Source organism: Bufo gargarizans, chromosome 9, assembly GCF_014858855.1.
Source record: "Bufo gargarizans isolate SCDJY-AF-19 chromosome 9, ASM1485885v1, whole genome shotgun sequence".
Lineage (NCBI taxonomy): Eukaryota > Metazoa > Chordata > Amphibia > Anura > Bufonidae > Bufo > Bufo gargarizans.
The window spans coordinates 177367975-177381793 of NC_058088.1; the positions used below are offsets into that span (position 1 = coordinate 177367975).

Consider the following 13819-nt stretch of genomic DNA (forward strand, 5'->3'; position numbering starts at 1 on the left):
CCCGTCCAGCAGGAGATTTGACACCATGTCTGACCCGGCCACTGACCCCCCTCAGACAACTTGTAGGACTACTTACTATGCCTGTTCCGTGTGTTCAGCTAAATTCCCTCGGGGCCAGTCACTATCACTGTGCTCGGCTTGTCAGAAGCCTGCGCAGAGCAATCCCCGCAGCCCACAGAAGCCTTAGATCGTCCTGTTCAGGGGGAACCAGACTGGGCTAGGTCTCTGTCACGGGCAGTGGAGGACCTCTCTAAGATATCCCATTCCACCCTTTCATTGCTGGGTCGGTTAGTGGAGAAATCACCACCGGTGCAATCCGCGCAACCTCATTGCACGCAAACCAGAGGCAGACCTCCTAGCAAGCGCCCCAGGGCAGGCAACCGTTCCTCCTCTGACGCCTCAGCATCCCCCCCTACTCCTGGATCCCAGTCACAGGCGTCCTCCCTGTTAGGCGACGCACTGTCTGAGGGCGAGCTTGGGGATTCGGATGCGGATATGGACCTGGAGCACTCTTCTCAGATTGCTTCCATGGTGGATAGCCTGATTTCGGCGATAAGGGACACCTTCCGGGTTCAGGAGGACCTTCCCTCCACTAGCCAACAAGGGGTGTCGTTTCTGCGTGCGAAACAGACCCCCAAGGCGTTCCCGTTACACGAAGATTTTTCTATTGTGGTTAACAAGGCTTGGGACCAGCCGGGTTTGCGTTTTGTTATCCCAAAACGTCTAGACCTTCTCTACCCCTTTCCACGCGAGACCGTGGAACTATGGTCCTCCTCGCCGAAGGTGGACCCGCCGGTGGCTCGCCTGGCGAAATCTACAACCATTCCGGTAGCGGATGGCTCTTCGCTCCAGGATCCGGTGGACCGTCGCGTTGAGTCGCTCTCCAAGTCAATCTTTACGGCGAGCGGTTCGGCACTGCGTCCGATTTTCGCATCCGCCTGGGTAGCCAAGGCGGTTTCGGAGTGGTCCCTCCGGTTGAGTCAGGACATTTTGTCCAACCTCCCGCCTGCTGAACTCAAGTTGTCTGCGCTCCAAATTTCCCATGCAGGGAAATATATCTGTGAAGCAGCACTGGATGCTGGGTCGATGGTTGCCCGTGCCTCAGCCCTCGCCACTTCGGTCCGCCGGGAGCTATGGCTCAAGGCCTGGAAGGCTGATTCTTCCTCTAAACGCTCTCTCTTAAAGCTTCCGTTTTCTGGGGCTCGGCTTTTTGGGCCGAAACTGGATGTGATAATCTCAGAAGCTACAGGTGGGAAAAGCACCCATCTGCCCCAACCCAAAGCGAAGCGGCCCTTTCAGTCCAGGTCGGCGTCTTCGCGCTTCCAGTCCTTTCGCCGTTTCTCGGGCACCCGTTCAGTTCCCACCTCCGCGGCGGGAACACCCAACCAGGATCGGCGGAAAGGCCCGTCCTTTAAGCCCCAGCAGGCCTGGCGTCCGCGTGCCCAGCAACCTCGCACAGCGCCAAGTAAGCAGCCTTCCGCATGAAGGTTTGTCCCCACCCGCTCAGGTGGGGGGGCGTCTTCTCCTGTTTCAGGACATTTGGCACGCCCACATTCCGGACGCGTGGGCGCTCGAGGTAGTTTCTTCGGGCTACAAAATAGAATTCAGATCCCGTCCGGGCCGCGGCTTTCTTGAACGCCGTCCAGTCCTTACTTCTGCGGGGGGTGATTTCTCCGGTACCTCCGGAAGAGCGTTTCACAGGTTTTTATTCCAACCTGTTTGTGGTCCCCAAGAAGGAGGGTGATGTGAGACCGGTGCTGGACCTCAAACTTCTGAACCGCTATCTACGGGTTCAGAGGTTCAGGATGGAATCTCTTCGTTCCGTTGTGGCCTCATTGGTGCAGGGGGAGCACATGGCATCTTTGGACGTGCAAGATGCGTATCTCCACATACCTATCGCTACCACGCACCAACGTTTCCTCCGATTTTGCCATCCAGTCGGATCACTTCCAGTTCGTCGCTCTGCCGTTCGGTCTGGCGACGGCCCCGCGGGTGTTCACGAAGGTTCTGGCACCCCTTCTGGGGATTCTGCGGTCCAGAGGCATTACCCTTCTCCCATACCTGGACGACATCTTAGTCAAAGCCCCGTCAGCGTCGCAATGCGCAGACAGCCTTCGGATTACGATGAGCACGCTCGCTCTCTTTGGTTGGATTCTCAACCGAAGGAAGTCATGCCTGTCTCCGACCACTCGGATCAGGTTCCTGGGTATGACTCTGGATTCCGAGACTGCCGTGGTGCGTCTCCCTCTGGACAAGAGATCGGGCATTCAGAATGCGGTGGTCCTGCTCACCCGGCGTCGCAAGGTATCGATTCGCAACTGCATGCGAGTTCTGGGGATGATGGTGGCCTCATTCGAGGCGGTACCGTTCGCCCAGTTCCACACCAGGGAGTTTCAGCGGCTCATCCTGTCCTCCTGGGACAAGTCCCGGGATTCACTGGACCTCAGGATCTCGCTGTCTCAGCCTGTTCGCGAGGCTCTCGCCTGGTGGTTGGTTCCGGACCACCTGTCGTCAGGGAAGTCGTTCCTGCCGGTGTCATGGACCGTGATTACGACCGACGCCAGCCTCCGTGGTTGGGGAGGGGTCTTCGGTACTCGGACAGCCCAAGGAGTCTGGTCTCTGTCTGAGTCCAAACTGCCCATCAATATCCTGGAGCTCCGGGCCATCTACCTCTCCCTTTGCCATTGGACCAACGAGTTGCGGGGCCGTCCGGTCAGGATACAGTCGGACAACGCCACAGCGGTTGCCTACATCAATCACCAGGGGGGGACGCGCAGCGGAGCGGTGATGGACGAGGCCGCGAGGATTCTGCAGTGGGCGGAAGCCCATGTCCCAGTGGTATCGGCGATCTTCATCCCGGGTGTGGACAATTGGACGGCAGATTTCCTCAGCCGTACGACGGTGGACTCGGGGGAGTGGGCTCTCCACCCGGAGGTGTTCGAGGACCCTTTGTCTCCGGTGGGGTCGCCCGGAAGTGGACCTAATGGCATCTCGGTTGAACCACAAACTCCCGTGCTTCCTGTCTCGCGCAAGGGATCCGATGGCCTACGACGTGGACGCACTCGTGGCACCGTGGGACGACTTCAGTTTTCTGTACGTGTTCCCGCCGCTGCCGCTCCTACCGCGGATTCTTCGCAGAATCAGGATGGAGGGTGTTCAAACGCTCCTGATTGCCCCAGATTGGCCGCTCCGAGCTTGGTACTCGGAGCTCGTTCTGCTCCTGGGGGACGCGCCGTGGCCTCTTCCACTCAGGCCCGACCTGCTCTCACAGGGCCCGGTCTTCCACCAGGGTTTACATACGCTGCGTTTGACGGCGTGGCTATTGAAACCTTCCTGCTGAAGAAAAGGGGTTTCTCGGATGCGGTCGTTCGCACGATGATTCGGGCTCGGAAGCCCTCCTCCGCGAAGATCTACTATCGTACGTGGAAGTCGTTCCTGAAATTCTGCGAGGACAGGGACCTCCCCTCTAGGAGGTTTTCCCTCCCTACGGTGTTGGCTTTTCTTCAGGCGGGTTTGGAGCTGGGTCTGGCCCTGAGTTCGTTGAAAGGACAGGTTTCGGCCCTTTCCATTTTTTTTCCAGCGTACGCTGGCGGTGCTGGGCCTGGTCAAGACTTTCATGCAGGGGGTTGCGCACACCACGGTTCCATATCGGCCACCGTTGCATTCCTGGGATCTGAATTTGGTGCTGGTGGCACTTCAGTCCGAGCCGTTTGAACCCTTGCGAGAGGTCTCCCTTCGCCTGTTGTCATGGAAGGTCGCATTTCTAGTTGCCATTACGTCCATACGTCGGGTGTCGGAACTGGCGGCACTGTCGTGCAAGGAGCCCTTCTTGGTGTTCCATCAGGATAAGGTGGTGCTCCGGACGGTGCCGTCGTTTCTGCCGAAGGTGGTGTCGGCGTTCCATGTCAATGAGGACATTGTCCTCCCATCGCTTTGTCCTAAGCCTTCCCATCCTAGAGAGGTGGCGCTTCATCGTTTGGATGTGGTGCGGGCCTTACGGATCTACCTGGCCGCGGTGGCCTCCTTTAGGCGAGCGGACTCCCTGTTCCTGGTTCCGGAGGGTCCTCGTAAAGGTTTGGCGGCATCCAAGGTGGCGATTGGGCGGTGGATTAGATTGGCCATCCACGAGGCCTACCGCTCCAAGGGCAGGGTTCCTCCACCTGGTATCACGGCTCACTCGACCAGGGCGGTCGGGGCTTCTTGGGCACACTTTCACCACGCTTCGGCGTCTCAACTGTGTAAGGCAGCAACTTGGTCTTCGTTGCACACCTTCACCAAGTTTTACAAGGTGCATTCGTTCGCATCGGCGGATGCTGCTCTTGGCCGTAGGATCTTACAGGCCGCAGTGTAGTGTCTCACCTGTGGGATGTGATGTCAGTGGTTTCCCACCCCGGGGACTGCTTTAGGACGTCCCATGGTCCTGTGTCCCCCAATGATATGAGCGAGAAAACGAGATTTTTGTGAACTCACCTTGTAAAATCTCTTTCTCGCTTTATTCATTGGGGGACACAGCACCCACCCATTGTTGTTGGTTTCTACTGAGACCAGTGGTCCAAGTTGCCGGTTGGGACTGAGGTCCGGTTCGGTTGTTCGGTTGGACTGTGGTCTTCCTGTTTTTTGTTTTGTTTCGGTATGTTTCTCCTACTGCTGAAGCACAAACTGATATGCTCTCTCCAGGCTGGAGGGGGTATAGCCTGCAGGGGAGGAGCAAACAGCTTTCAGCCTAGTGTCGCCTCCTAGTGGCAGCAGCAAGCTATACCCATGGTCCTGTGTCCCCCAATGAATAAAGCGAGAAAGAGATTTTACAAGGTGAGTTCACAAAAATCTCGTTTTTTAACAGAATCTACTGAACCGAAATGATTAATTAGATTATATATTATAAGTAAACAAAAAAACTGTTTAGTGGGGTGACAGAAGCCCTTTAAGTTTAGCTGGGTGCAAGTATGTTTATTATGTATATATTTTTTTTGCCATATAGAAAGCTATAGAATAGTAAATATAGATTAAATAATGGAAACATTTGTAATTTTTAGAACTATTCCTTTAGCGCACAATGCCCTATTCTTGCTCTATTTTGACCGCTGCCTTGGTCGGATGGCCATCTGGTGACTCTTCTTTTTGGGTTTCTTCAGCCTTTCCGCGTGTTGTTAATCTAGTTAATTGCCATCTATAGTACCAGTTCTTTGTATGTGGATCTTGATTTTTGTCTGGACAGGCAGGAAATGTTCACAGTAACTCCATATTAGTCACGTAAAATATTAACACTTAGAGTTCAATTAGTTAGAAATAGACCCATGCACGATACTCACTGGGTGTTGGATGGTTGCCTTGGCGTTGCTCCACGTCATCGATTGGGTGGGAGAGTATCCCTCCACAAATCCTGCAAGAATCAACCCCATCCTTTCTGTGGAAGTGGCTGTTCATTTGCCATCATCTATGGTGCCCTTCTGGTGTTCCTCTGTAGGAAGGTAATTGATGTTCTCATTATTGCAGGTTCTGTGCCCAAGTGCAGAGGTTTCTTCAGGTACTGGCAAGAGATTCCAATGGAGGAAAGAGAAGGAACATGGCTTGTATCGATCCGATATTGAGAGCCTGGGGCTGTCGGCACAAGATCTGCGAGATCCTGGATGCATTGTAAGTGATGAGGATCCTACTACTTGCATTTGGCATATTGAAGTGTTTGTATTGACTCGTGTCCATCCATGCAGGTCCTGGCCTTTAAAGAAGGGGAACAGAAAGAAAAAGCTGGCATTCTGAGACTACGGACTATGAATTCCTCGCTGGAGAGGGGTTGTGTTTGCGTGTGTGGAGAACCTGCAGGGGAGCTTATGCTGCGTTGCGATCTTTGCCAGGACATGTTTCATGGGCTGTGTGTCCCTGGGCCTAGACTCTCTTCTCATCGTGGGGGACACTCCTCTCCATCTCTTGCTTGGTGGGAATGGGACAGTCGGTTTTTGTGCCCCCTCTGTGTGCGCTCACGGCGGCCTCGGCTTCAGACTATTCTTTCTTTGTTGGTTGCTCTTCAGAAATTGTCAGTGCGCTTACCAGAGGGAGAAGCGCTGCAGTGTTTAACAGAAAGAGCAATGAGCTGGCAGGATCGAGCTCGCAGGGTGCTGGCAACACCAGAAATAGCTAATGGTGCCACAACCCTGGCAGAGAAAAGAAAGCGAATACAAAATCATAAGGACCCACAGGCGCTGAGGGAGACTACCTGCAATGAGCAAAACCCTGTAAGTGGCTTTGTGGGAGTGATTACACTGTATATCACAGGGGGTTGAAGATGGGGATATGCTAAGTAGTTTTTACTCTTTTCTTGAATCCCCACCTGAACATATCTGGTCACAGCGCACATGGCTTGAAGATGAAGTCTATTTACACAGCAGATTAGATGCAGAAATTTGGATCCGTGCCATTTAATACATCCGGATGCTTTGGGTTTGGCTGGATCCGGTTGTATTAAATCAAAACTGAACAAACCAGATCCTGTATGCAAATGATTGTAAGTCACTGGGCGCCGGATCCGTTTTGTTTTGCTAACAAACAAAAAAAAAAAAACAGATTCGACACCACTGACTTGCATTGATTTTTTTCATGCCAGATATGGTTTGTTCTGTTTCCCAAACCAGACACAAAACCACAGCTTGCAGCAGTTTTGAGTCCGGCAACAAAACGGAATGAATGCATACTTGTGCACCCTGATCAGTTTTGCCCCCATTGACAATGAATAGGGACAAAACTGAACAGTTTCTGCCGGATCTCAAAGCCGGAATTGAAATCGCAGATGTGAAAGTATATTAGACGCGGTGCTGAATCTTCTTAGAGACCAGTCCTGTATGAAGACTTATGGGCAATGCTCCATGGCAATGCTTCTTTCTTAAGGTGTCTTTTAAGAAAGAAGGGATGGTTTTCTAGCGCCGCCTATTGGACGTGGCTCCGCAGGTGTCTAAATATGACTGCACTTCCTTAAAGGGCTTCGGTCACCCCACTAAACCGTGTTTTTTTTTTTTTGTTTTTTTTTGTTTACTTATAATCCCTACACTGCAGTTTATGCCTACATGATCTAATTAATCATTTTGGTCCAGTAGATTTGGTTTAAAACGTGCTTTTAAAATATGCAAATTACCTTGCTACCAGCAAGTAGGGCGGCTACTTGCTGGTAGAAGCCGCATCCTCCGATCCTAAAGACGCGCCCTCTGCATGTTGATTGACAGGGCCAGGGAACGGGATCGTTCTCTGCTGGCCCTGTTTGCATCCAAAATCTCGCGCCTGCGCCGTACCTGTCTTCAATCGGCGCAGGCGCACTGAGGCGGCCGCTCCATCCTCAATGCGCCTGCGCCGGGTGTAGATGTGACGTCATCGGCGCAGGCGCATTGAGGATGGAGCGGCCGAGCGAGCGGCCGCCTCAGTGCGCCTGCGCCGACTGAATACCGTTACGGGGCAGGCGCGAGATCTTGATAGAAGACAGGGCCAGCAGAGGACGATCCCGTTCCCTGGCCCTGTCAATCAAAAAAAAAAAAAACTGTTTAGTGGGGGTGACAGAAGCCCTTTAAGCAAACTTTATATTGAAATCCTTGAAAAATGTGAAGAAGAAATTTTAAACCGTTTCTTATGTAACTAGGTTTCAAGTGCTTGTAAGGCTACCGGTGCAGTGTCCTTATAGGCCAACTGCGCTGAAGGTTCAACTTCAGTGGGTTAAATTAACCAGTTCAATGTCCATCACCTAACTTGAAGAATAATAATGGTTAGGATGTGAACATCCATGTGGATGAAAATGTTGATCTGGACCATGCTCCTGTAACTGAATCAATGAACCCTGGGCAGGAGTGTTTGTCATGGGGATCCCTGACATGTAGCACTTTGGGCTCTGTCACCTATGTCAGATGATCCGGCTTGGTTTCTGAAGGTACAACTGATCCCATACTTTTCTATGGGGTTGTTCATATTCAGTAGGCGTAACGCTTGTGATTGCGGCTGTCAAATAGCTCCGGCTGCATGCCTTATTCCTGTCCGGTGCCATCAGCCTATAGATGACAGACCTGTGCAGTAGGTGCACATATATCGCATGTGTCCAGCTCCGCAAAAAAAAACACCTGGTCGGACACAACTGATGGGAAAAGTTAAACTGTATGTTATTCATTTAAACCTAGTTACTGACTGACGGCAGACTTTTAGGCCCGTTTCACACTGCCATTTTTAGATTCGGCAGACTGTATACTGAATCTCTCTGCATTCCAGCATCTCCGTCCGGTCCCATTCACTATAATTGGGACTGGCAGAGATCTGGTGGCAACCCACTGCATAGGACCATGCATGTGACTCCTGAGTGTAGAAAAACCAGACGTTTAAATGTATAAATTGCAAGTTTTACTGAATCTTTCCCCACAAATCTAGATCTCAATCTGCTCATCTCCTTCTGCTCTATAGCATGCTGCCCGCAGTTTGCACTGCATTTTCACAGTGATGGGTCCCCTTTAAAAGTCATACTTTACTATGTAACTCGCATTTCTGTGTGGTCTTTAGCAGGGTTTAAAGGGGTTGGCCAGTTTCCCATGGTATTTCATCAAATGCCATAAACGGTTATGTATGTATGCAAGCCATATATGTCTGTATACAATCCCCCAGCTGCCCCGGTACCACTGGAGGAAGCCTGCTCACTTGTCATCCTCTGCCTCCATGGACTGGCGCGATGGTGCTTCCTCTGGCTATTCCTGGCTACCTGTAATTCTGTGCAGGCACAGCAAATCCACATTTTGTGGTGCATGCGCAGATAGAAGGGTTTCTGCTGCCTGTACCTACGTGTACGCTGGACAAGTCTACTTGCCATTTGCACAGAATTCCAGGTACTGAGGGACAGTCCCATCTTGCCAGTCCATGGATGCAGAGGATGACAGGTGAGTATTCCACTGACCCTGTAATAAAACAGCTGGAAGACAGTATACAGACGTCTGGAGAAATTCAGTGGGGTCTTGACCAACCCCTTTAAGCAGTGCTGTCATGGCAGACGTGCGGCCCTGTCAGAGGGCGATCGCTCAGTCCTTTATTACTAACAGCTCAGTTTCTAATAAATACAAGAGCGATCACAACATATGCATCATGAACTCTGTGATACCGCTACAGACCAGCATTGCCTGTGGAGTATTACCCTAATACAGGCATGCCCAACCTGCGGCCCACCAGCTGTTGCAAAACTACAACTCCCAGCATGCCCGGACATCCTACAACTCTCAGAGAATGTAGTTTTGCAACAGCTGGACGGCGGCAGGTTGAGACTCCCTGCCCTAATATACCGGAGGATGGGATGCTTTTTTTCCTTTAATGCAGAGCACTACCTTGGCTCCCCCATTCTACGATTTGCACATCTGTTACCTCCTGCCACCATGGTGGGGCTGAATTTCATACAGCTGTATATGGATTATTCCAGCATTTGAGACCCATACATTCTTCTGGTTTCTTAGAGAAAAGCTGACTGTAGGAAAGGGGTCATCTGGGGGTTACAAATTAAACTCCATGCAGTAAAGGTTGCTAGCCTGTTAAATCCCCAGCTGCTTCCTGACGTTCTTTGGTTGCTGTCCCTGCCTGCAGCGTGTTCACGACACTTGCATCTTCAGCAGTGGCGATGGCATGTGCGGCACATCACTGCTACAGGAAAAGGGAACGAACACATCAGAGCTAGAACAGCCGGGGATTTAAAGGGTCACCGTTTTCAAAAAACATTTGATATGTTATGCAGACTTGTCAAAAGTTTTCATTTGTGGGGGTCTGAGTGCTGAGACCCCTCTGATCGCTAGAACAAGGAAAGAAACGCTCACATCACACTCTCGTCCATAGCCTTTTTATTGAGATTGGGATATTTCAGCGCTTCTCTCCTCATTGTAGCGATTCAAAACTTTTTCATATGTCTCTGACCGATCAAAGGTTTTCTGAAAACTCTGTGACCCTTTGAGACGTGAGAAGCTTTTTAGGTGCAGTTTTTTTTTTTTTGGAAGCTTTGGTATTGTGGTGTTTTCTAGTTGCTAATAGTTAAGATATGTCTCTGAATTTTAGATTTTGCCTTAACAGGTGTCTGTCAGCAGTTTTCTCCATACAAAACTGCTGACAGCACTAGCCCAGAGCCTGGGGAGAGCACAACAGACATGTTTGTTTTTTGGGGGGGACTTTTATTACTAGGAATAGTTGGAACATGAAGTTTGATTCTGCTGGGTCATGCTCTAACAAGTGCCCTGGAGACTGTGTTTTCTCGGCACTGGACATTTAGAATAAACAATTAGCAATATCTGGCCAGCACCAAATCCGTGGTGGGACGCTGCGACAGGAAGGAGCGGGCTCAACATGTAACTGAAGAAAAATCCCAGCAGTCGTATCTTACTTTTCGGGTATGCTAATTCCACATGTTGCATAGCGTATACAAGGACGCGTTTTGGCTATTGTGCCTTCGTCAACAGGTCCTGTTAACAAAGGCACAATAGCCGAAACGCGTCCTTGTATACGCTATGCAACATGTGGAATTTAATTAAAAGTATAACCGAAAAGTAAGATGCGACTGCCGGGATTTCTTTCTTTAGAAAACACAATGGTCCTTACCTGGCCTTATACGAGAGATGGCCGTCAACAGCTCCTGTCTCATACGTAAGCATGTCCGCTCTTCTCATCTGAACATGCATGTTTATTAGAATGGGAGAGTGGAATAGGCCGGTGCAGACCTCTCTTACCGTGCCCTGGTGAGGACAGGCTAAAGAAGACGTATATAATATATCGCAAGTGTTCATTACTAAACTGCGTCTCCCTTGCTTTACCGGTTTCTGAACAGGTTCCCCATGAGAATGGAGATGGTCATTCAGAAAATGGCACTTGTGCTATGCCAGGTAACGTAAGCACCTATATCCTCTCTGCTAATCCAGTGGCCATGTTGGATGTGTCCTAATTCCATTGTACATACCTCCTCTTTCCAGACTTGGATGCGGTGGCAGCTCTGCTCCCTCGTATCGACAGGAAGCCAGTATTGGATATTTCTATTGCGTCTCGAGCTCTGCTGGATGACCTAATGTTGGAAGGGGACCTACTTGAAGTGACACTTGAGGAAGAACTTACTATTTCTAGGCTACTACAGGCGTCCCAGACACCGCCAGTGGAGAAGCTGCGGACTCTGATAGAGGTAACACAAGTTCGTGAAACAGAATTATTAATCGCTTATTTTACAGGAAAATTGAATGAAGTGTAGGTCTGCTCTCGGAGAGGCCGCTGGCAAAGTGGTCAACTTCTGCATGATGACCATTCCTTATGATGTGGATGTCGTATCCCTTCACACTGCATGATGATCATTTGTTAAAGGGTTTCCTGTGTGTTTTTTTTTTAATAGGTTTGACCCCGGCCAATCCGATATTGATGACCTGACACCACTGTCGGTCAGCTGTTTGTGCCACAGCTTTTTCCCAGCTCGCCAAGCACAGTACAGTACATTGTATAGTGCCCGTGCTTGGTGTCGCAGTCGAGGCCAATTCACTTAAAGGGGTTATTTTCACCCCGGCAGCCCCCCTGAGCCTAGCATCGGAGCATCTCATGCTCCGATGCGCTCCAGTGCCCTGCGCTAGATCGCGCAGGGCACAGGCTCTTTTGTTTTTAATAACACACTGCCGGGCGGTAACTTCCGCCCAGCAGTGTGTTCGGTGACGTCACCGGCTCTGAGGGGCGGGCTTTAGCTCTGCCCTAGCCGTTTTACTGGCTAGGGCAGCGCTAAATCCCGCCCATCAGTGCCGGTGACGTCACCGGGGTTCCTGTCAGCCCCATGGAGAGCACCGGAACTCTGAAAAATGCCTTTGCCCTGCGCGATTTAGCGCAGGGCAAAGGAGAGCATCGGAGCATGAACTGCTCCGATGCTCATGTCAGGGGGGCTGCTGGGGTGAAAATGGAGGGCTGTCCAGGTTCAGCTCTGAACCTGGACAACCCCTTTAAATGGGACTGAGCTGCACATTGGCCATGTGACCAATGAACGTGTTGTCACTGGTCTAGGAAGTATTAGGCCTTGTTCACATTTCCGTGTCAGTTTCATGTCAGTGAAAAAATCAGTCCATGTTACATCCATGAAGTTTTTGTTGAATCGTCTGTTTTGGTTTCTCGTGCATGGCATTGGGGGACACAGCACCATGGGTATATGCCCAGCTGCCACTAGGAGGCTGACACTAGAAACAAAGTGTTGGCTCCTCCCAGGTGGGCTATACCCCTCTGCCAAAGCCGAGAGATATCGGTCTAGTTCTAGTGTCCGTAGGAGGCAGACATGACCTGCTGTCTTTTTTTCGCAGGTCATCCTGCTATTTTTATTTTTCATCTTTTTTATTTTATTTTTCTCTGCAGGTTTCGGCCTGCTGCAGTGGTGGCTCCATCGTGTTCCACTTTAGTTGCCCCCCCCCCCCCTGCGTGCGCGTACCTATGTACCTGGCAGCCACCCAGTCCCCGTTTGATCTGCTTCCGCAGTGGAATTCCGGTGGACCCACGGATCCCGTGTTGAGTCCGCCGAGGGGGTGGTCATTGCCGCGCCTGAAGATGTCGGAAGGTGAGTAGGGATCCGGATCCATTTCGGGGACCCTGTAACCCCCCCCCCCCCCCCAACCCCTTCCCTCCTTCTCTCCCTTCTCCTTGGAATAGCTGTTGGGCACAGCAGGAGGCACATGTTTTTTTCCTGGGCCTGGCCCTTTACGACGGCTGCTTTTGGGCAAGTGGGCACATGTGCAGCACATCTGCAGCACCTACTCAACCCCATGGGTTCTTTTGGGCCGGGTCTCCTAGGGGGCACATGTTTCTTTCTGGGCCTGGCCCCTTTAAGACGGCATTATCGCGGCGATCGGTGCGCTCTCGCACTGAGGGGGGTTATTGCCTGCTCCTACCTGCCCTACTTCGAGCCCCCCGCGCATCCGAGCTGTGTCCTCGCTCCGGCTGCTCTTCCGGACGTCACCGCGATCGCGGGCGTCCGTTGCCGGCCGCATGTCCTTAATCCAAGGTCTCGGGCGGAGCTCCGCCTCCGTTTTCTCTTCCCGGGTTTTTTTCTTTCTCCTTCCCTCTCTGGGTGGTGCCCTTGGAAGGCGCTTGGATCTGCGCAGGCTGCTGTGGGGGCATTCCGCTTCTGGCTTCCTTCCTGCAGGCCGGATCCTCTCTGTTTTTCGGCAGCATCTCTGCGATAGTTTCTTTGCCGGACACAGCACCATTGGTTCTGGTAGGCAGCCTTTGGCTGACTTTTTCCTTTGCAGGCTCCTCCATCCGCCCTCATGTCTTCTTCTGGTCGGGACCCCACTCCCCCTGCCGCCATTTCCACTCATTATGCATGTTACCATGTGCAATAGGAAGTTCCCATGCGGCCAGTCTACCTCTCTGCGCGCAGTGCCTCACCCCCAGGCCCGCCCACTCTGCCCCTGCGGCTCCCTCTTTATTGGTTCTTCTGGAATGGGCTGCTACCCTGTCCCAAGCCATAGGCAACCTTGCCAGCCTCTCCCAATCCCTGGCGCAGTCCTTGGACAGTCTGCCTGCTCAAATTGCAGCCGCCTCTGGCAGGGACTCTCCCCGCTGGGGACGTCCGTTCTAGCTCTGGCATGCGGTCCTGCAAGCGAGCTCGTACAGTCTCGGCCGGGTCCCACTCTTTCCTCAGCTACCCCGGATCATTCCCCGGATAGGTCTGAGACGGGCGAGATTTCTTCTTCAGACGCTCCTGGGGACTCCTCCGCTTCTGATTCTGAATCAGAGGTGCTGTGGTTTTCCCGAATCGTGCAAGGATCTTGACGCACTTCTGGCTAAGGCGTGGCGTCACCCCGATCGGCGCCTTCACCTTACCAAG

The 13819-nt window shown here is 51.9% G+C and overlaps 1 protein-coding gene across 1 annotated transcript in view; it reads left to right on the plus strand.

Annotated features, from left to right (window-relative positions):
• The window catches only part of KDM5C (lysine demethylase 5C), a 46909-nt gene that overhangs the window by 27003 nt on the left and 6087 nt on the right, over positions 1–13819 (plus strand). Inside the window, 4 exon segments of the mRNA XM_044305388.1 lie at positions 5494–5634; positions 5709–6230; positions 10808–10862; positions 10950–11152. Of these exon segments, the coding sequence (XP_044161323.1) occupies positions 5494–5634; positions 5709–6230; positions 10808–10862; positions 10950–11152 (921 nt within the window).